This window comes from Symsagittifera roscoffensis, chromosome 4 (assembly GCF_963678635.1).
Source record: "Symsagittifera roscoffensis chromosome 4, txSymRosc1.1, whole genome shotgun sequence".
NCBI lineage: Eukaryota > Metazoa > Xenacoelomorpha > Acoela > Convolutidae > Symsagittifera > Symsagittifera roscoffensis.
In genome coordinates this window covers 26,245,320-26,268,037 of record NC_087065.1, presented here as the reverse complement: position 1 = coordinate 26,268,037, position 22,718 = coordinate 26,245,320, and the positions used below count along the sequence as shown (strand labels likewise).

The 22,718-nt window shown below is 33.9% G+C and overlaps 2 protein-coding genes across 3 annotated transcripts in view; one reads left to right on the top strand and one right to left on the bottom strand.

Moving 5' to 3' along the window:
- The window catches only part of LOC134843953 (NADH-ubiquinone oxidoreductase 49 kDa subunit-like), a 286,758-nt gene that overhangs the window by 52,813 nt on the left and 211,227 nt on the right, over positions 1–22,718 (bottom strand). The gene's annotated exons all lie outside the window — the stretch shown is intronic.
- Positions 2,219–12,400, top strand: LOC134844813 (cholinesterase-like). Its single transcript, XM_063861628.1, has 6 exons — positions 2,219–2,588; positions 3,995–4,688; positions 9,715–9,777; positions 10,198–10,442; positions 11,470–11,657; positions 11,906–12,400. Exons 2-6 carry the CDS (start codon positions 4,007–4,009, stop codon positions 12,396–12,398), a joined length of 1,671 nt encoding a protein of 556 aa, XP_063717698.1. The 5' UTR covers positions 2,219–2,588; positions 3,995–4,006; the 3' UTR covers positions 12,399–12,400.

The following is a 22,718-nucleotide window of genomic DNA, read 5'->3' as shown; positions in this document are numbered from 1 at the left end:
TTTTTTCGATTAATTTTCGTGCATGAATCCCAAAATTACTGTACCGAAACTACAAAAAAAGACAAAAATTGAAAAGTAAAATAAGAAACTCTCTGGATTGTGATGGTTGTGGAGCTGAAGAACCAAAGAAGGACGTAATCTTTGAGGATAACCTCGGTGTCGGATTTGTAGTCGAACTGCGTTTAGACATCACTCTAAAAGTAAATTTAGTGTTTGAATATATGCTAAAATTTGCGGCCACAAAATCAAATGTTAATAACAAGTGTGATTTCAAAAAGAAATTATCCAGAACCGCTAATCACACATATTTCTGAAAAAGGCGACAAAATGAGGCGTGTATTTAACAGCTGTAATAATTGCAATATGTTAGAAAGTGCCCCCCCCCCCCCCCCGTTGAAAAAATCCTAGAATCGGGCCTGGTTTTATCTTTCACTTTATCATTCTTTTAATCGGGAACTAGACTTTTTTCCGTAAACAGCTTTTTTTTAAACAAATTTTCGTTTTGCTGAGTTATTGAATATTAAAAACTTCCAAGGTCCGCGCTTGGCCTAGAGGTAACTTGCTTTTGCATCCTAAGGTCCTGGGTTCGAATGCCGGCCGGACGTTGCTTTTTCAGTATGCATGCAATTGAAATTTTTTTCCGGTAGAAATTGATTTGTCGGACTTTCGTTTATCTGTTCAAGTTTTGAACAGAAGCCACATCTTGGATATTTTTCGTGCACTAAGCAAATATCTTGGTATCTTTTTTATTATAGTTTCAGAAAATATGCTTCCGATTTTCAAAAAAGGTATCAATGGAACGACCGCCTACCCTACTGTGTGTCTGCGTATCCCTTAGTCTCTTTCTACTTTATCCCTCTGTCTACAGCCTTCGAAAAAGTCTGTGGGTGAAAGTTCGACCCAATGTTTTTTCAAAAACGACCCTCCCAAATCTGAGATTTCAATTTCAATGAATAGAACTGGTGTTAGAAAACTGCCCTGCACTCGTGGATATGCCAAAAGTTATGGCCCGCAGAATAATCAAAGTTTGAACTTTTTGACCGTTTTTCGAATTTTTGACCTTTTCTGGAAGCTTTTTTCCTCAAGTCTGGGTTTTTGGGCTAAATCCTATATTGCGTCAGTTTCTTCTGAGTGAACGGTTATGCTCATTTTTTAAACAAAACTTTTGATTCTCGGAAATTTTTTGGTTTGTTGGCCGTTTTTTTTGGATTTTTCTCGATAACTAACCTCCCAAATCTTAAATTGTGGGTTCAGTGGAGATAAAGGTTAGTGAGAAGCTGTTTTCTATTAGCAGCTACTTGCAAGTTTTTGTACACAAAAAGTTATTACCTTCAGAAAAGTGAATTTTTGTTTATTGATTGTTTTATAAATTTTTTTGAATGTTTTCGAAAATTACCCACCCATATCTGAGATTTGGGGTTCAATTAACAGAAAGTGTTGTGGGAAGCTCCTTTGCATACGCAACTACGTCAATTTTTTTATACAAATAGTTATGGCCCTCGTCAAAGTCAAAGTTTTTGACTCGTTTTTCGAAAATTTGTTGTTTGTTTCCTGGACTTTTCTCGATAACTATCCTTCTAAAACTGATATTATAGGTATAAATGAAAGAACAGGTTTTTGAAAGTCTACTTTTATAATTGGCTACGCCCATTTTCTTCTAAAAAATATGCTCCTCAATAAAATCAAAGTTTTGAAACTTTGACTGTTTTGGAAGTTTTTTGATTTACTCGAAAACTACCCCTCCAATTCTGAAGTTAAAAATTCTATCGAGAAACCCGGTTTTGTTAATCTTCTTCTTTAGCAGCCACGCCTTTCTTTTTACAGAAAATAATTTGGATCTAGGTAAGTCAACTTTTGAACTATTGACCGTTTTTGGTAACGTTTTGAATTTTCTTAAAAAAACTACCCTATCAAATCTGAAAGGAAGGGTTCAATCGAAAGAACTGGCTGCGAGATTTTATCTCACCTCACAGAAGCGGCTATTCCTTAATTTTTTGCAAAAGAAAGGGTAGATTTTTGGGAAAATTCCAAAATCTCACAATGTTTCACTCTTCTCACTTTTTTTTGTAGAAAAACAAATAAGGTTATGGGTAAAGTCCAACGTTTGAATTGACGCATTTCGTACCGCATCAATATAACAAATTCACAGAATATCAAAAACGTAGCTGCAACTTTAACTTGCTGTCTTTTATACTTTTTATGTTTTATTTTCCCTAGTTGTTTTTTATTGAGACTAAGAAAATCTTGGTTCATCTAGTTTTTTTCAAACATTTTTCTTTTCCGACCTATGTTTTTTATATGTTTGTGTTTTATCGCAAATGGTGGTAAGGTCGGCTTCGTCTTTGAGAACCCTTTAGGTAAGCATCAATAGTTTTAACTACCTGCTAGAAGTTAATCCAATAGAGTGAAATATTAAGTCTCCGTCCATTCGAGGAATTTCGCCAATATGAGCAGTTCAGTTTTCTCGTTAAAAATGTTTTTCATCGTACGATCAACTTTTTTGCTCCGCTTATTCGAAAAAGTGTTCACTCACCTAGAATTTTACTGCAGATGAAGGAAACCACCAATTTCAGACCTGGAATAAACTGGTAAATGAAACTAAGTATTGATGTTTAAATTGAGGGCAGCTGAGTTCATTTTCTCACGGTCAATTTAAAAATTTTGGTCAAATTTTAAGAAAATGTTCTTTAAAAATATCATAAAACGAGATTGGGCATTTTAGAGAGTAAACAACTAAAGTTGGGATTTTTTAAATCCAGTTGCGAACAAATCATTTTGCTGACGCGTATGTCTTTAGATTACCAGACTTCGATTATCATAGTGTACCAATTGTTTGCGATGCGACTTATAGAACGGATGTGTTGAAATCAGAAATATCATGCACTACACTACTGTAACGACCAGAAGTCAAGAATCACTTACTATTTTACTACTTCAATATTTGAATTGTGACTTTTTGAAACCAATGAATTAATGAAAAAACTTTTAAAAAAACTGAATCGAATTCAAAAATAAGGTACAAAAATGACTGGGATTACATCTACAATATTGAATTGTTAATTTGGTCGACAATTTTTATTTAGTTTTCAGAATTTGTGAAAAACTTTGGTATCATATTTACATGAAAGGTATAATTTGCAGTTGGTTTTCTATCAAAAGGGTAATTTTAGTTAATTGGTGCAATATTATTTTCAGATTTGACAAAAAACCTCTTGCACTACCTAAATATGTATTTCGTTGGAAATGTTTAATTTGAATGATTTTTTGAGAAAAAATACTTCACCCAAATTTAAATGGTATAAAGAAAGAAGGAGAACGAAATCAATTGCACAATGTAAGTGGCATGGGCGGATTTAGGTTTGGGGGTGGAAGCCCCTCTGCCTCAGGTATTCGACCCCCTGTCGACCTAAAGGCACGCCCCTTTGTACTATTTTGAGATATCCGTTTTTGATGACAGACTCTAAAAACTTTCTAGAGGCGCCAGGGGCGAGAAAAATATATACTAATTTTGATAGGGGAGCGCGCGCCGAAAAAACGCGATGTTTTGGTCAACGTTTTCCAAGAAGCCTCTTGGCCTCTTTTTTTTGAAAATTGAGCTTGTGGCGCACAAAATTTGGCCAAAACAGGGTCTTTTTATTGCTCTGGGAGAGCTCGATAAATCAAAAAAAGGTCGACAAACATTTCGAACACCTTTTGAAAATCCACCCCCCTCGAGAAAATCCTAGATCCGCCCGTGGTAAGTGGTGTAGTTTTTACCTAACTCTGATTAATTATAGAATTTTTGGTTTTCTTATTGCTGATGATAATAATGTTTTTTTTTGCAAGTATCAGGTTTTTCCTTGAAACTATGGTAGTTGAGGTCATTTTGCTTACGAGAAACTTTTATCACATTACTTTTTAACAAAATCGGTTAAATTGATTTTAGACAAGTAGTAAAACAAAATTTAATCTGTTTTACCAGCGCTTGAATAATTTACAGTGACAAAATATTTAGAATAGTCGGAAAATGAACAGCGAAAAACACAAAATGCAGACAATTTTATCACAAGCGTCGTCAATGAATATAATGGCAGAAGAAACAGACATGTCGCTGACTCTGGAAACGCCTGTGGGCAAAATAAACGGAAAAGTTGTGAAAATGGACGGCAAATACGTTGGCGAATTCCTAGGAATACCATATTCCAAGCAACCAATAGGAGATCGTCGATTCAAATTTTTGGAACCACTGGATGAAAAACTAGACCATAAAGTTTCTCCTTTTTTGGCTCATAGGAAGGGAAACAGCGCTGTTCAGCTTCAGCAAGGGAAGTTTTGGGATACAAAAATGCCGGTTGGAGAAGACTGCATATATCTGAATATCTACACACCTCTTGGATCCGAACCCGAAAATTTTCAGAAACTCTCAGAATCAAAACTTCCAGTGTTGTTTCACATCCACGGAGGAGGGTTTAAAATCGGAAGTGGCTCGGAGCCAATGTACGATTTGAGTTTCTTTGCTGTCAGGCATGATATTGTATGTGTGAATATAAACTACAGACTGGATATGTTGGGGTTCTTGAGTTATCCAGGAGTTATTGAGGACAACTTGGGGTTGAAAGATCAACAAGTGGCTTTGAAATGGACGCATGAAAACATATCTGCATTTGGAGGAGATCAGGATAGAGTTACAATTTATGGTTGTTCTGCAGGTACTTAAATCGTATCTTGTATAGAAAAGCTAGCCACTACTTCACGCAAGTTCTTAGTTTTTTTTTTTCAATTTTGTACTGGATATCCGATTTTGTACCCTTTACACTTGCGAGATCAAGTGTCTTGTAATCGGGAACTGGACTTTTTTCCTTTTTAAGAAGGTTCCTTCCTATTTGGCCTGGAGGTAACCCGGACTGATTCTCGACAGGACTTTGTTTTTTAATTGATAAAAATTGAATTGTCGGACTTCTTTTGTCAGATCAATTTTAATCGGCTTGGGGGCCACATCACGGATTTTTCTAGTGCTCTAAGCAAGTATCATGGTAGTTGCAAGTGTTGTTCATTGTAGTTTCTGGGGGTTCTAAATACTTTTTAAAGTTTTTTATTCAATTTTTTTTCGGCTCAACTGGTGTCTGTAAAAATATTTGTTTCCGCTTCTGAAGTTTTGCTCCGTCCCTAATTCAAAGTTCAATTGTCTTGCTTGAAATGTGTGTATACAACTCCTGCTTCCGATTTTTTCTGCATTATGAAACTAACCTATAAGCCGTACGTCTTTTTAGTCTTTTTATTTGCGAAGCAAGTGTCTTGTAATCCGGAGCAAGACTTTTTTTCTGTAAAAGCTTTTACAAATCTTACTTGCTTTTCTTACTTGCTTTATTAAGGAACATTAGCACGAGACTGAATTGTTGGACTCTTCATCTCCTTCACATCAGCGGCTACTCTCAAATTTCTTTGCGCAAAAAGTTATCACCCTCGAAAAATCAATTTTTTTTTTTACTGTTGATGTGAAATTATCTAACTCTTCTGGAAAATTTATCTCTTATATCTGAGTTTTTGGGGTTCAAGTGAAATAACAGGTAGTGTGAATTTCTTCTGCATGAGCGGTTACGCCCAAAAGCTATGATTCTTGGAAAAGTCGAATTTTGATTTGTTGGCAGTTTTTTGGACACTTTTTGACTTTTCTAGATAGCTATCCTGCCAAATCTGATATCAAGAAAATACTCTTTAAACAAATTGTTAAAACGCTACATTCAAAAGTGGCTTCGCCCAGTTTTTTTGAAAAAAAATTATGGCCTTCAAAAACTCAAAGTTTGAAATTTCGACCGTTTTTTAAAAAAACACTTGACTTTTCTCGAAAACTAGCCTGCCAATTCCAAGGCTAGGTGTTCAATCGAGAAACAATGTATTGAGAATTTTCTTTGCTCAAGAGGCCGCGACCCGTTTTATTTCGGAAAGTCCAATTTTTGAACTCTTGGACGTTTTTTAGAAATGTTTTTATTTTTCTTAAAATGATGGGATCAATCAAAACAACCGGTTGTGAGAATTTTTGCAGTAAAAGCGGCGACTCGTAAATTTTTTGTTAGAAAATTTTTTTTTTAGAAAAATTCCAATTTTTTAAAAGTTTTCATTTTTCTCACTTATTGTTGAGAAACAACCAAGATTTTGGGCAAAGTCTAATTTTTGGCCTTTTCTGGGTCCCTAGTTTTCTTTTATTAGGATATTTCGTTTGTTTTGGGCTTCTTACGTGTACTTTATGTTGGTATTGTATCGCAAGTGTTTGCGAGCCCCACATCGCGTTTGCGTTATCTTTACTATTTTTTGGCGACCAATTTGTTCTTTTCAGCGAAACTTTTTTAGGCGTCTGAGAAGGACAAATTCGAGATTTCATCTTCGATATAAAAGTTTATAAGAAGAACGTCCTTTTTTGTATCAATCCTAGAAGTAAAACTTGTAAGAAGACTAGGACTCTTCTTAAAAAAATCTAAGAGTGATTTTGACCCAGCGGGGACACAGCAACCGGTTTTTGACCCAGCAACCGGTTTTCATAACTTTTCACTAATCAATCAAAAAACCAATTTTGACTATTTGAACCTGGTTTTTTAATCGGGAGAAGTTGTAAAAAACGGACGAATGCAGTAAAGCTGTCTCATTGAACAATTCATTTTCGTCGCAGAGAAGGTTCCACATCCCAATAACTAACTCCGATTTCTTACATTTGCGAAGCAAAGTGTATTAGTACGAATTGTCTTTTGTTTCCAGCCGAAGTCACAAATAAAAATGCTACTTTTGGTGGCGCTTTTGACTCGGTAGGTTGCGGTAGCCGTATAATATCATGTGTTTTGACTTTTGATTAGTAAAAAGGTACGATTGTTTTTTTTTAGTGTGGTGATAGTGAAATATGGCATTTTCAGACATGGAATAAACTTGTAAATCCTTAGAACCAAACTTTCAAACAATCGTACCTTTGATCATTTGCTATCGGTCGATATGGAAGTTTACGAGAAAAATGTCCTTTTTTGTATAAATCCCAGAAGTAAAACTTGTAAGAAGAGGAGGACTCTTCTGAAGAAAGATCTAACAGAGTGACTTTTGACCCATCTGGGACACCAGTGGCCTAAATTATGCTCAAGTTTACGTTTTACTCTCTACAATATCTATTTTCAAGGATGATTTTTTGACAATAGTTTTTTTGAAATTTAAACTAAAATTCTACTAGACTGAGACCAGATAATCTGAATTTTAAAATACTCTCTGTTAATTTATCAAAATACAGAGTTTTAATATTTGCAACCGGTTTTTGTTATTTTCTCCAATTAATCAAAATACCAGTTTTCACTGTTTTCACCCAGTTTTTCAATCGGGGAAGTTGTAAAAATCGGACGAATGCAGTAAAGCTGTCACATTGAAGAATTTAATTCAGCGCGAGAAGATTCCACATCCCAATAACTTCTTTTACTCCGATTATTTACACTTGCGAAGCAAAGTGTATTAGTACAAATATTTTTTTTCCAACCGAATTCGCAAATAAAAGTATAATTATCCGTATACGGTAGCCGTATAATATCAAATGTGCTTTGAAATTTGATTAGTTAAAAGTTAACACAGCTGATGCATTTTTAATTCATCAAATGAACCGAAAAAAGTTATTTGTTTCAAACATCAGTACAATGATAAAAAACTCGTTTTCAGAATTTTTCTAACTCGATTTATCTCGCAATGTTTTTGAAACATAATTTATACATAATTTGACTTGATGCTTTCCAATTTTTTCTACTTGCAAAATTGTGTCCCTTTTATTTAGTGCTATTCTTGTTGCATCGAATTGGCAATTTATAAGCATGTGTAGCTGCGGTATTGGCGGCTAGTTTTTTGTGGGAATTTAAGCATCCGACGCTGAGTGGCTAGTGCATGAGACTCAATTTTGTTAGGTCGCAGATTCGAATCTGACACGTGGCCGAGTTATTGCTCATTCGAGGCTTATTTCTACTTTTTCGTATTTCACTTGATAGAGCTGCTTCTTGGTCGTGTTCTCGGAAGTGTTTGCGAAGCACAGCTTCCCCTCTGTGTCGAGGAAGAGTTTACTCAGATGCAAAACTTAGTGTATGTAGTAAAAATTGGCTGTATTAGACTTATTGTTATTTGGTTAATCTTAAAACTAACTTTATATGCTCTCGGTGTTTGTTCTTTTTTTTGTTTATTTTTGAAATATTATTTCTCGATAACAGACTGATTTTTTAAAATTTGTTCTCGCTCAACTTTGATTTTTCGCAAGTTGAATTTAAATTTTTTTTCAGTTTTTGTCTGATCTTTTGTTAAAAGAGGGCAACTCCACTATCGAAAGCAAAAATGTAAAGGTCCTTAAAACATGAATGACTTTAACTTTCGAAGTTGAACTAATTTTCTGAATTCCCAGCGGAGTAAACAAACGAATTCCTCTAACAGGGATAACTTTAAGAAAAAGTGCAATCAAAAACAATTCTTGAAATTGAAAGAGCTGTAATGTAATATACAATTATTTCCAAGCATGTGATTGTTTCAAAAACTTTGTGCTCTGAATGTTTTGATGGTATTAACTTTAAATTTTGAGCGAGCAGAGGAGAGCGACGGGTTCTAAGTGTTCCGACTTCTGCACTCTCATAAGTGAACACTTTTATAGGTGTTCCGACTTCTGCATTCTCATTGTGAACTAGTTTGAGCTAGTGGGTGGAAGCATTTACTACGGATCACGAAAATATCAAATGGCTCGCAAAGTTTTCTTTTCCATCCGAGTTTCCAATTCGTTTTCTCTGTTTTGTTTTCAATTACTGATAGATAACACAACGATATCGCCTGCAGAAAAATTCAAGTTATGCAAAATTCGAAAAAATGGCGTTGCCACTAAAAAAAGTTTGCATAAATTCTTCCTTGAAAACAGTGTCAACTTTTTTTGGAAAAGTCGTAAAATTTGCCTTCGCTCAACTAAGATTTTTTGCGGCTTGATATATTTTTTTGATCAGTTCATAATTTTTATCAAAAGAGGGAAGCTCCACTACCGAAAAATTTAAAGGGGTAGAAAAATTTGAATGATTTCTTGTTTCGATGTTGGACTAATTTTCTGAATTCCTAGCGCAGTAATAAAAAAAAAACTATTGCTCTTAAAAAAATTGAGATAACTTTCGAAAAAGGGTGAAATTATGAACATTTCTTGAATAAAAAAGAGCTTCAACGTGATATGCAAGGTGCTTCTTAGCATGTGATTGCTTAAGAAACTACTACGATTCTTTCGATTTAAGCGTGGCTTAGTTTAAGTTAGTGATATCGAATCTTTTACAACGGATCATAAAATTATCATTGTAAAGTGATTCGCAATGTATTCTTTTCCATCCGAATTTCCAATCACCTCCGGTTTTGTTCAATTACTGGTAGACAAGTACAGATACGGCCTCCAGAATTTCGTTTGAGATGAGCAAAAGTTCGAAAAAACGGCATTGCCACTGAAAAAAAAGGCGCACCGAAAACTCTGCAAGTTCCCTCTAGGAGTCATCTGTGGACCTGATTCGGCTGTTTTTTAGTGAGCACTCAGACAGTTCTATCAAAAAATCATGTCCTTATTTGATTTTTTGTCTCAACCAGGTGGCTTCTTTGTCGCAAATTCCTAATTTTAACCATACACATCCTTTATTGTTCATAAATTCAAGCAAACATACACCCCACCAGAAACAGACTTTTTCTATGTGATTTCCTGTGAAAGGTCCGTTTTTCCAGTGCAAAGTTCTGTTCGGGATGAAATGATGTCTTGGACTAAACCACGAATGGTCAGAATACTCGGTGCGTATTTGTGGAGGGAATTGCCTAACGTGTTTCACTATTGGAGTGCAGAAGAGCCACTGATAATACTCGAAAAAGGATGCAATAATGTCGATGTCAAAACTGAGGCGTTTTCAGCACCACTTATTGGATCAACTGGACACTAGTAATCCGGTTGAACAACCCGTCATTGAGCTATATTCTTGCGAAATTTCAAGTCTGTATCTCAAATACCTTCCGAGAAACTGAGTTTTTGAAAGAATAGTGCAAAGAAACACTATATTTTGTCTTCAAAATTCGAGTGATAAAATCTGAGTGGAAACAGGAACTTCTTATGCCGTGAGGACACATTTTGGGCCAAAAAAACTGAATATAACCATCAAAAATAAGTTGTTCGTTTTTTTTTTGCATTGAGTTTATGGTAGTTTTTTTTTCAAACAGGAGGAGCCAGTGTTCACTACCACACATTGTCACCTGAAAGCAGCAAATACTTCGCACGTGCCTTTGCATCCAGTGGCACAGTGAACAGATTATGGAGTCGCTTCTACAGGAATGATCACTATAAAAAGACACTCAAGGCCCTCAAAATGCTGGGAGGACCAAAGAACCCAACGGCTGAACAAGTTCGAGACTTTTTCATAAACCTGTCAGTAGATAAAATCAAGGAAAGGCAAATTCAAGCCAAAGTTACATCGAATCAAAGACCAATACATATTTTTTCAACGCATAAAAATGAGTTGGGAGAAATTGGTAATTAGTAAACTTTTCTAATCATAAAAGGTAGTCAGCGTGGTTTATGGAGACTCCAACTCTAAATGTATTTTATTGTTGCGTAAAAAATTGGCGCAGAAGTTTTGATTAAGACTTACGTGGAAGCTCAGAGTAAAGGTTTCCTTGAATTGCAATCCGAGTCAAGTCACCACACTTTCAAATTCTACCCTGCCATAACATTTTCTCTTTTTTCGGTAATTTTGCTCCGAGTTTCACAATTCGGTCCGGAAAACAAAAAGTATCAGTCATTTTCTGCTTTCTCGAACGCCTATGTCATTCCAAGACCCTCTTGCGCATTGATTAATAGTCGATGAACGTAGTTCAGTTTCTTATATAGGGCGTGAAGATTTTTTTTTTTTTTTTTTTTCAGGAAGTCTAAAAATGCTCTAATATTTTACAGAAGTGCATTCGATAATAATGCATTTATGCATGCCTTTAGCTATATATGCCCTCTTTGGGTTTCATTCAAGTTCATTTGTTTAAAGGCAAGAAAAATTCGGTCTCCCATAACGAAAGACGAACTGGCGCAGTAAAGGTGATTCAAAGTGGAATTTATTTTCAGATTTTTCAGCGCAAGAAAAACTTTAACTACTAAGACTTCAGTTTTCTCAAATTGAGTTATTTTTTATCAAAATTGTGCCAATCATCCTTTGCTCTTGAAATTCAAAGAGTCTTAAGGTCATTTATTTTTTTTCTTAAAAGCTCCAAAGTTGAAGTCTTTTCAAAAAACGAGTCAGTTTTTTTCCCTATTTCTTTGTTCTCATTGCCTCTTTTCCATGCGTCGGTTGGCTATGTTTCAAGTTACTTTTGCAATAAATACTTGAAATAGCGCAGTACGGTTTTTTTAAACCAAATACCGCAAACAAGTCTTGAAATACCGCAAACAAGTCTTAATTAAACCAAATTAAAACAAATTTTTTTTTGCTTGAATTTGGCCTTCAGGACTTCATAACACAAACAAAAGTGGACCAGAGTGTGAGTTTTATTCCAGTGGATGAGTTCGAAGAGGAGAAGCTGCCATCGAAATCCAGAATGGCGCAAAAGCCACTTCTGCTGGGAGTAGCTTCAGACGAAGGCACCATGTTTTCAGACATGATTTTTCCCAGGAAGGATATTACAAAACCCACATGGTAAGAGTCACTTTGTTCTGGAACAAAAGAAAAGTATTGTTCTTTCGTTCAGTTTTAGTCCTTCGAGTGCAACGTGCAACTCACGAGAAGATAATTACATTTAAATTTATATCATAGATAAATCATTATCTAAAGAAGTTTGAGGCAAAATTAACGATATTACAACTCCAGCTCCAATTTTTTTAAGCGCAATCTAAAAAATTTGAAAATTAACCAAAAAATTGAGCATTTCCATTATTTGTTTTCAGGTGCAGACAGATTTTTTCGGAATTCTTTGGAGAAAAGGTGTTCTATCAACCACTTAGAGAACTGCTTGATGAAATCTCTAGTATACCCAACTTGCCTGTTTTTGTTTACTTATTTGACTACAAATGTCCAACAAGACACAAAGACTTGTTCCCGGAAGCGGAAGTGCCGATGCACTTTGGATCGTTTCACTCCCTAGACATTCCGTTTCTGTTTAACTTGGCCGAAAAGAAATCTTATCTGATGGATCCGTGCGAGTCTGACAAACGCGTGAACGAAACGTGCACAACTATGTTAGCTTCTTTCGTGAAAAGCGACGACTTGTCTCAATTTCCATTGGTTAGATATGAAACGACGAAAAAAACTGTGAATAAAATAACGGCTGATGGGTTGACACCTGTAGGTAGCGATTGTCTGCTACCGAAAAGAAAAGCACTAGCATTTAAGACTATTACTGCATCAGCCATGCTATTAATGGCTCCCAATAAATACTGAACTGAGAACTACAAAAGATATTTGCTAACTTGATAGTTTTGTTTATTACTAACCCAGCTTGACCTGGAAAAATGACGTTAATTGGTTTCCATTTTTTAATAGCCTTTGTCCACAAATTTTGTTCACAAATTTCTCCGTTTGGGTAACTATTTTTGAACAAACAAAACTGTCGTCATCATTTTGATCATCATTTTGAAAAAGTTAAATAATGAAAAGTGCTTTCCATCAAGCCAAGAAAGCCAAAAATTTTGAAACGATAAGGTTTGAGGTATGTTTTTGTCCCTGAGTCAATTAAAGTATTAGCGCCACTAGAGGGCTATATAACTTCCAATTTTACAAAATCATTTCAATTAGCGAATTTTGTTTTTTAATAATCTTGGCGAAAGCAAAGGGGTATACGGCTCGCGACTTCTTACGAGAGTTTCAAATTTGCAAATTTTTCCAATTTCCTGTTCTTTTTTAACACTTGCGAGTTTGCGAGAGTTAGTGTATTAGTACGAACCTTCTTTTTTCTAACCTCATTCGCAAATAAAAGCGTTCATTGAAAGTGGAAAGTGTTAAATTATTTGATGGAACTTTGGCTATAATCACGATCTGTAGCATTGAAAATTTCATAGCACCTTTCTCTGCTTTTTTTATGGCTAGGATTTGTGATTTATTAAGCGTTGATGCTTGGAGTGATTGGTGCGTGAAACTCATATTCTTGAGGCCGCAGATCGAATTCGGGACTTAGCCGCATTTTTACTAATTCGAGGCTTAGTTCTTTTTTTTTCTTATTGCATTTTGTAGAGATGTTTTTATTGTGTTTTTGCTAGTATTTGCGAAGCGCTGCTTCGCCTCCGCGTGAAAGGAAAGCAAACTACACTATCGAACAGCTAAAGTGTAAAGGTAATGAAAAACCTGAGCGACTTCTAGTTTCGAAATTGGATTTTAATTATCAGATGTCCCAGAGGAAATAAAAATTTACCTATTGATCCATTTTTCTCAAATTGGGTTAATTTTATCAAAAAAGCACCAATCATAATTTGTTTTTGAAAATAAAAGAGCTTTGAAGAGTTTTATTTTTGCTTTAAGTTTCGAAAAAAACAATCAGTTTTTTTTTCTGTTTTCTTGCGTTCATTACTCTTTTCCGACTGTCAGTTGGTTAGTGAATTTTTTTTTCTATTTTTCAAAAGTCTCCAAAACTACTTTTTCGAATTTCTAAAACGAAGTATCAAACCCTGTCTGCATGCATAAACTCCTAGTCTCTTTTCACACTACCCCACTTACGGCAGTCTTCGAAAAATTCTGTTACGGAGATTTTTAAGCCAGAATTTTAGATTTGATTTCCATATTTTAGAAAACTACCGGGTTAAGGAAGCACTTCTGAAACGCCTACACTCAAAATTTTCAATTCAAATATTTAGGACCCTCGGAAGTTTTTTTTGATTTTTTTCAGATTTTTGAAAGTATTGTGACATTTCTGAAAAATAATTCCTCAAATCTGAGATTTTGGGTTCAATGAAGTGAACGGGTAGTGAGAAGCTACCCCTGCATTAATAGCTACAACCAATTCATTTTTTTAAACGCTCTGATTTCTCTCAAAAACTGCCCTAACAAATCTGAATTTTTGAGTACAATCGAAACAACAGTTTGTACAAAGTTTCACAGCATTTCCATTTTTTTACGCATTACCGACTTTCGGAAAACTCTTTTTTTTTTTTACTTTTTAGCCGTTTCTTGAATGTTTTGTCTTCTGAAAAACTACACTGCAAAATCTGATATCAAGGGTTTAATCGGAACAACAGGATGCGAGATGACTCACATTAAAAGCGGGTTTGTCCGTTTATAGGGATAATGGCCTGAAAAATTTCTTGATTTTTCTTAAACACTACCTTATCAAATCTGAGATAAAGGGTTCAATCGAAAGAACCGATGCGAAAATTTATCCTGCGGAAGCGGCAAATCTTTTCGCTGTTTCTCAAAAGGTACCCTACCTAACCAGTTTTTAAGGGTTTAATCAAAACAACAAGTTGTGGGAAGCCTCCTTGCTACGGGGGCTACCCCCTAATTTATTTTTAGAAAGTTGAGACTTTTGGAGAAGTCAAAATTTGTAACTATGACCGTTGGTTTGGAAACTTTTCGATTTTTCTCAAAAAAGTACCTTGCCGACCGATTCTAAGTTTAAGGGTTCAAAAGTGAAAATTTTTTGTAAAAAAGTAATGTTTGACTTAGCAAAAGTCTGTTTTTCTGTTAAAAGAATTTTTTTTGGTTTTATCGAAAACTACGATGCCAAATCTGCGATTAAGGTTTCTACCAAAAAAACAAACTAATGGTGTTTTCCAAAATAAGCTAACTTTCCCGTTTCTAATGAGGAATTAGCCATAGAATGAAGAAGTATTTGACCTTTTGCTCCATTTTTTGTCTTCGTGCAATTTTCCATAACCCCCGGGCGAATTCTGCAATTAACAACTCAATCAAACGAAAATGTTTTAACCTCACTTGCACTAAGTTTTTTGAAATGAATTAGCTAATGACTTGGTAAATGTCCTTTTAATGATGTTTTGAGACATATTGAAAATTATTGTTTTTTATTGTGTTTTTTTTCCGCATCAGTACCTTTTTGAAAAATTTATATTAATTTAGTACTTCCAGAGTTAATTGAGACTAGCAATAATAATTATCATTATAATCATCATAATCATAATCATAATAATCATCATAATCATGATAACAATGATAATCATAATCGTTATAATCATAATAATCAGAATAGTAAAAAAAAATTAATCATAATAATCATAATAATAAATTTTTTTAAAGCCAAACATATGAACAAAGACTTAGCTCAATATATTATGATTAATGTAGGTTTGAGAGGGAATCCTAAAGTTTTCAAACAAAATCTGAAAAGAGATGCCTCAAAAAACAGAACATTTGTGAAGTATATCTCATTCTTATAATTAAAACATCATTGTTTCGGTAGTTTTGAAGTTTTCATTTCCTAGTGTTCAAATTTTACCAAGGAGCCGTCGCGCATATACTAGGACGTGTGACGTCTAATCTACTAATATCTTTTTTTATGATATTTTAAATTTTGAGACATTTTAAAAACTACGCATTACCTTCCACTTCAGTACATTTTTAAATTTAACTTTAAATTAGTAACTCCAGCGTTAAATGAGACCCTAGCAAAAATAATCATAATAAGGATAATCATAATCTTAATCACGATAATAATCATAATAATCGTAATAATTATCATAAAAATAATCATAATAAAATGTTTTAAAGCCAAACATATGCACAAAAGTGTAGCTCAATAGTTTATGATTAATGTAGGCCTGAGAGGGCAACCTAAAGATTTCAAACCAGATTTTTGTCGAATGATGACTTAGAAAACAGAACAGTTGTGAATTATGTCTCATTCTTATAACTAAAATATCCTTGTTTTGGCAATGCTAGGAAGTGAGACTTCTAATGTGGAGGTGGGGCTTTGATTCCGGAACATAGCATGTTTTTCGTTGCTTTTACCTTTTAGTGCTAAGTTTTGCCATTTTCTGGCTTCGCTTCTCGGTGCGCAGCCACAGCTTCCACTGTTGTTAGAACCATGCTATTAAGTTTTAATTGAGCTAGTAAGAAATACTTAATTCACGCAACGAAACTTTTTTCAAATTTTGTGGAAATTTAGTCGGAATAAAATTTCATTTTGCTCCGACTACAATTTTTTTCCGACGCAGGGTAACACAAATAACGATATGTTTTTCTCAGCTTCAAGAAAAACCTGCAACCATTTAGTGTTTTTTTAGTACAAGTTAGCGCAAATAAAGCGAACGAATAAGTTAACAATGGCGATACATTTTTCGTTAAGCCATGAAGCTTTTTTGTACATAGCCATATTTGACAATATTTTTCAGTAAAAAATGCTAAAAAATTGATTTTCGATATTTTCAAATTAGTTATCAATTTTCTTCCAGCGTTCTCTTGCGTAGTTGATAACGACAATTCAGAATACTTAGACAATTCATATTAAGTTTTCGTTTGCATTAAATTTAATAACGCCCTTCGATAAAGTTTATAATTACGTTTCTTGATATTTTATGAATGCATTATAGTGATTTTTGGGAATTATAATTAGACAATTTTTGGGCAATTTTTCAGTTTCTGAAATGCTTCTTTTCAGCTCAAAATTTAACGCGTTTCAATGGGATTAATTAATTACCCCAACTTTTGTGGTTCCTGTCGTTGCTTGAAATAAACCTAACCTAAAAATTATTCTAATGCCACCTGATCAAATCAGCTACAGAATTTCAAGCATTTCAGTTTATGCCCAGCCTTGTGCACAAGTATGATTCAAAAAAATTCATGCATAAAAGTGATTTTTGAAAAAATCAATCAGTCAATTTTGGGGCAGTTTTCTAAAAACTGCAAACTAATTCTGAATGTTTTTTTCTCAGCTCAAAATTTTTTCTTGTTTTTTTAATCAGATTGTCCAACAAAAGGTAATAAAATTTTAGGTTCTTGAAGGTTATACTAACTTTGCCCACTTTATAATTTGTAAGCATGGTACTAATTTGACTTTCGTGATGTTAAATATTAATGGAACAAGTTTAAAACAACATTTAGTTTATCCAATGATATTCTTGATAACTATCACTGTAAAATATTTTAAACTAACCAATCCTGATCCATGGCGATAACTTACATTAATTTGTTAGGCTTTGATTCCGGAACAATCTCATTAATCGCTTAACCTTTTGAACTGCTTTTCACCTTCTCACTTTACATTTAGGACAACGGCAACTAAGTTGGAATAAGTTTCGAAAATTACTAAGACTAATGCCGAATACGTCAGCTCCGGTTGTTCAGGCAGTCACTTCTCGTACACAAATTGCGTCACAGGACTCTTTGGCTGTACTCCTCGGCTGGGTTTTTTTCCGAATATCAAACTCCAGCTGCTCATTTTGCGCATTTAGTGTAAAGTTAACATCCAAACTTGTGAAGACAAAGGCCCGGGGCTCGACAAGGTCAGCAACTCATTTTGAAAATGAAATTATTTTTCCAATAAGAAATATAATTGATCGAAGATTGTTTGTCAGTCAATGTTTGTCGGCTCAATTTCCGCTTACATTCGGAACGATAGGGATACTGCGCGTAAATTAGATTTTCCCGCTTAACCTACTGTTAAAAATCGTTGCTTGTTGCAGTTTGTCACCTGTTACGAAATGTCGCTTGTTACCAATTGCCGCCTCAAGGTAAGAAAAAAACAATTCTGCAGACAGACACATACCAGAGATTCAAAATAAAATAAATTATAACTCTTTTGCATGAAAACGGAGAACCTCTGCTACAAACTTAAACTGTTGATGCTGTTGATGAAAACGTGGCTTTCCATAACAATCTCATTGCTAAAAAAACTTGAATGCATTTCGTAACAGGCGACAAATTGTAACAAGCAACGATTTTTAACAGTAGGTTAAGCGGAGAAATCTAATTTACGCGCAGTATCCTTATCGTTCCAAATGTAAGCGGAAATTGAGCCGACAAACATTGACTGACAAACAATCTTCGATCAATTATAATTCTTATTGGAAAAATAATTTCATTTTCAAAATGAGTTGCTGGCCTTGTCGAGCCCTGGGCCTTTGTCTTCACAAGTTTGGATGTTAACTTCACACTAAATGCGCAAAATGAGCAGCTGGAGTTTGATATTCGGAAAAAAAACCCAGCCGAGGAGTACAGCCAAAGAGTCCTGTGACGCAATTTGTGTACGAGAAGTGACTGCCTGAATAACCGGAGCTGACATATTCGGCATTAGTCTTAATAATTTTCTAAACTTAATAATTTTCCAAATTAGTTGCTGTTGCCTCAAAAGTAAAGTGAAAAGAAGTTCAAAAGCTTAAGCCATTAAGCCAAAAAAACAAGTAAAATTTTGAGCTGAGAAAAAAAAACGTTTCAGAAATAGTTGGCAGTTTTTAGAAGACTGCCCCAAAATTTCCTGATTGATTTTTTCAAAAATCACTTTAATGCATGAATTTTTTTGAAACATAATTGTGCACAATGCTGGGCATAAACTGAAATGCTTGAACTTCTGTAGCTGATTTGATCAGGTGACATAAGAAGAAAGTTTAGGTTACGCTTGCATAAACCACAAAAAATTTCATAAGTTGAGGTAATTAATTAATCCAATTGACACGCGTTAAATTTTGAGCGGAAAAGAAGCATTTCAGAAACTGAAAATTTGCCCCAAAATTGTCTAATCATAATTCCTAAAAATCACTCTAATGCATTCATTTTTCCAATTTTTTTGATAAAAATTTTGCACAACACTGGGCTTAAACTGAAATGCATGCAATTTTATAGCTGGTTTGCTTAACAAACATTAGAAGAACTTCAAGTTCGTCATATTTCACGCAAAGTCAGGAACCAGAAACTACTCAAATGTTTTATCACAATAAAACGCACTAAATTCTGAGATAAAAATACAAATTTCAGAAACTGTGGCAATTTTAAAAAAAAATTCCCCGAAAATTGCGTTATTGTTTTTTTTTCGAAAAACTACTCTATTGTACTATATTTTTAAATTTTTTCGAAAACGCTTTAGACTAACAAATGTATCAATTCGGAAAATGGACTTGAATGTAGGTTTACGACTTGTATAACAACATCACTTGAATCATTTGGTATCTTGATTTATATAATTTTTTTTAAAAACTCTATCATGCTTAGACTAAATGTTACAAAAACGTCTGGAAAGGCAAAAGCTCTTTAATCCAATTCGGCCACGACCCTTTTTTTAAACTGCATATTTCCAGACTCTTTTCCGACTGTCAGTTGGTTAGTAAAAATTTTTTTTCTATTTTTCAAAAGTCTCCAAAACTACTTTTTCGAATTTCTAAAACGAAGGATCAAACCCTGTCTGCATGCATAAACTCCTAGTCTCTTTTCACACTACCCCACTTACGGCAGTCTTCGAAAAATTCTGTTACGGAGATTTTTAAGCCAGAATTTTAGATTTGATTTCCATATTTTAGAAAACTACCGGGTTAAGGAAGCACTTCTAAAACGCCTACACTCAAAATTTTCAAATCAAATATTTAGGACCCTCGGAAGTTTTTTTTTTGATTTTTTTCAGATTTTTAAAAGTATTGTGACATTTCTGAAAAATAATTCCTCAAATCTGAGATTTTGGGTTCAATGAAGTGAACGGGTAGTGAGAAGCTACCCCTGCATTAATAGCTACAACCAATTCATTTTTTTAAACGCTCTGATTTCTCTCAAAAACTGCCCTAACAAATCTGAATTTTTGAGTACAATCGAAACAACAGTTTGTACAAAGTTTCACAGCATTTCCATTTTTTTATGCATTACCGACTTTCGGAAAACTCTTTTTTTTTACTTTTTAGCCGTTTCTTGAATGTTTTGTCTTCTGAAAAACTACACTGCAAAATCTGATATCAAGGGTTTAATCGGAACAACAGGATGCGAGATGACTCACATTAAAAGCGGGTTTATCCGTTTATAGGGATAATGGCCTGTAAAATTTCTTGATTTTTCTTAAGCACTACCCTATCAAATCTGAGATAAAGGGTTCAATCGAAAGAACCGATGCGAGAATTTATCCTGCGGAAGCGGCAAATCTTTTCGCCGTTTCTCAAAAGGTAACCTAACTAACCAGTTTTTAAGGGTTTAATCAAAACAACAAGTTGTGGGAAGCCTCCTTGCTACGGGGGCTACCCCCTAATTTATTTTTAGAAAGTTGAGGCTTTTGGAGAAGTCAAAATTTATAACTATGACCGTTGTTTGGAAACTTTTCGATTTTTCTCAAAAATTACCTTTCCGACCGATTCTAAGTTTAAGGGTTCAAAAGTGAAAATTTTGTAAAAAAAAGTAATGTTTGACTTAGCAAAAGTCTGTTTTTCTGTTAAAAGAATTTTTTTTTGGTTTTATCGAAAACTTCGATGCCAAATCTGCGATTAAGGTTTCTACCAAAAAACAAACTAATGGTGTTTTCCAAAATAAGCTAACTTTCCCGTTTCTAATGAGGAATTAGCCATAGAATGAAGAAGTATTTGACCTTTTGCTCCATTTTTTGTTTTCGTGCAATTTTCCATAACACCCGGGCGAATTCTGAAATTGACAACTCAATCAAACGAAAATGTTTTAACCTCACTTGCACTAAGTTTTTTGAAATGAATTAGCTAATGACTTGGTAAATGTCCTTTTAATGATATTTTGAGACATATTGAAAATTATGTGTTTTTTTCCGCATCAGTACCTTTTTGAAAAATTTATATTAATTTAGTAATTCCAGAGTTAATTGAGACTAGCAATAATAATTATCATTATAATCATCATAATCATAATCATAATAATCATCATAATCATGATAACAATGATAATCATAATCGTTATAATCAAAATAATCAGAATAGTAAAAAAAACTCAATCATAATAATCATAATAATAAATTTTTTTAGAGCCAAACATATGAACAAAGGCTTAGCTCAATATATTATGATTAATGTAGTTTTGAGAGGGAATCCTAAAGTTTTCAAACAAAATCTGAAAAGAGATGCCTCAAAAAACAGAACATTTGTGAAGTATATCTCATTCTTATAATTAAAACATCATTGTTTCGGTAGTTTTGAAGTTTTCATTTCCTAGTGTTCAAATTTTACCAAGGAGCCGTCGCGCATATACTAGGACGTGTGACGTCCATTCTACTAATATCTTTTTTTTTATGATATTTTAAATTTTGAGACATTTTAAAAACTACGCATTACCTTCCACTTCAGTACACTTGTAAATTTAACTTTAAATTAGTAACTCCAGCGTTAAATGAGACCCTAGCAAAAATAATCATAATAAGGATAATCATAATCTTAATCACGATAATAATCACAATAATCGTAATAATTATCATAAAAATAATCATAATAAAATGTTTTAAAGCCAAACATATGCACAAAAGTGTAGCCCAATAGTTTATGATTAATGTAGGCCTGAGAGGGCAACCTAAAGATTTCAAAACAGATTTCTGTCGAATGATGACTCAGAAAACAGAACAGTTGTGAATTATGTCTCATTCTTATAACTAAAATATCCTTGTTTTGGCAATGCTAGGAAGTGAGACTTCTAATGTGGAGGTGGGGCTTTGATTCCGGAACATAGCATGTTTTTCGTTGCTTTTACCTTTTAGAAGCTAATTTTTGCCATTTTCTGGCTTCGCTTCTCGGTGCGCAGCCACAGCTTCCACTGTTGTTAGAACCATGCTATTAAGTTTTAACTGAGCTAGTAAGAAATACTTAATTCACGCAACGAAACTTTTCAAATTTTGTGGAAATCTAGTCGGAATAAAATTTCATTTTGCTCCGACTACAATTTTTTTCCCGACGCAGGGTAACACTAATAACGATATGTTTTTCTCAGCTTCAAGAAAAACCTGCAACCATTTAGTGTTTTTTTAGTACAAGTAAGCGCAAATAAAGCGAACGAGTAAGTTAACAAGGGCGATACATTTTTCGTTAAGCCATGAAGTTTTTTTGTACATAGCCATATTTGACAATAGTTTTCAGTAAAAAATGCTAAAGAATTGATTTTCTATATTTTCAACTTAGTTATCAATTTTTTTCCAGCGTTCTCTTGCGTAGTTGATAACGACAATTCAGAATAGTTAGACAATTCATATTAAGTTTTCGTTTGCATTAAATTTAATAACGCTCTTCGATAAAGTTTATAGTTACGTTTCTTGATATTTTATGAATGCATTATAGTGATTTTTGGGAATTATAATTAGACAATTTTTGGGCAATTTTTCAGTTTCTGAAATGCTTCTTTTCAGCTCAAAATTTAACGCTTTTCAATGGGATTAAATAATTACCCCAACTTTTGTGGTTCCTGACGTTGCTTGAAATAAACCTAACCTAAAAATTCTTCTAATGCCACCTGATCAAATCAGCTACAGAATTTCAAGCATTTCAGTTTATGCCCAGCCTTGTGCTTAATTATGATTCAAAAAAATTCATGCATAAAAAAGATTTTTGAAAAAAATCAATCAGTCAATTTTGGGGCAGTTTTCTAAAAACTGCAAACTAATTCTGAATGTTTTTTTCTCAGCTCAAAATTTTTTCTTGTTTTTTTAATCAGAATGTCCAACAAAAAGGTAGTAAAATTTTAGGTTCTGCAAGGTTATACTAACTTTGCCCACTTTATAATTTGTAAGCATGGTACTAATTTGACTTTCGTGATGTTAAAATTTAATGGAACAAGTTTAAAACAACATTTAATTTATCCAATTATATTCTTGATAAATATCACTGTAAAATATTTTAAACTAAC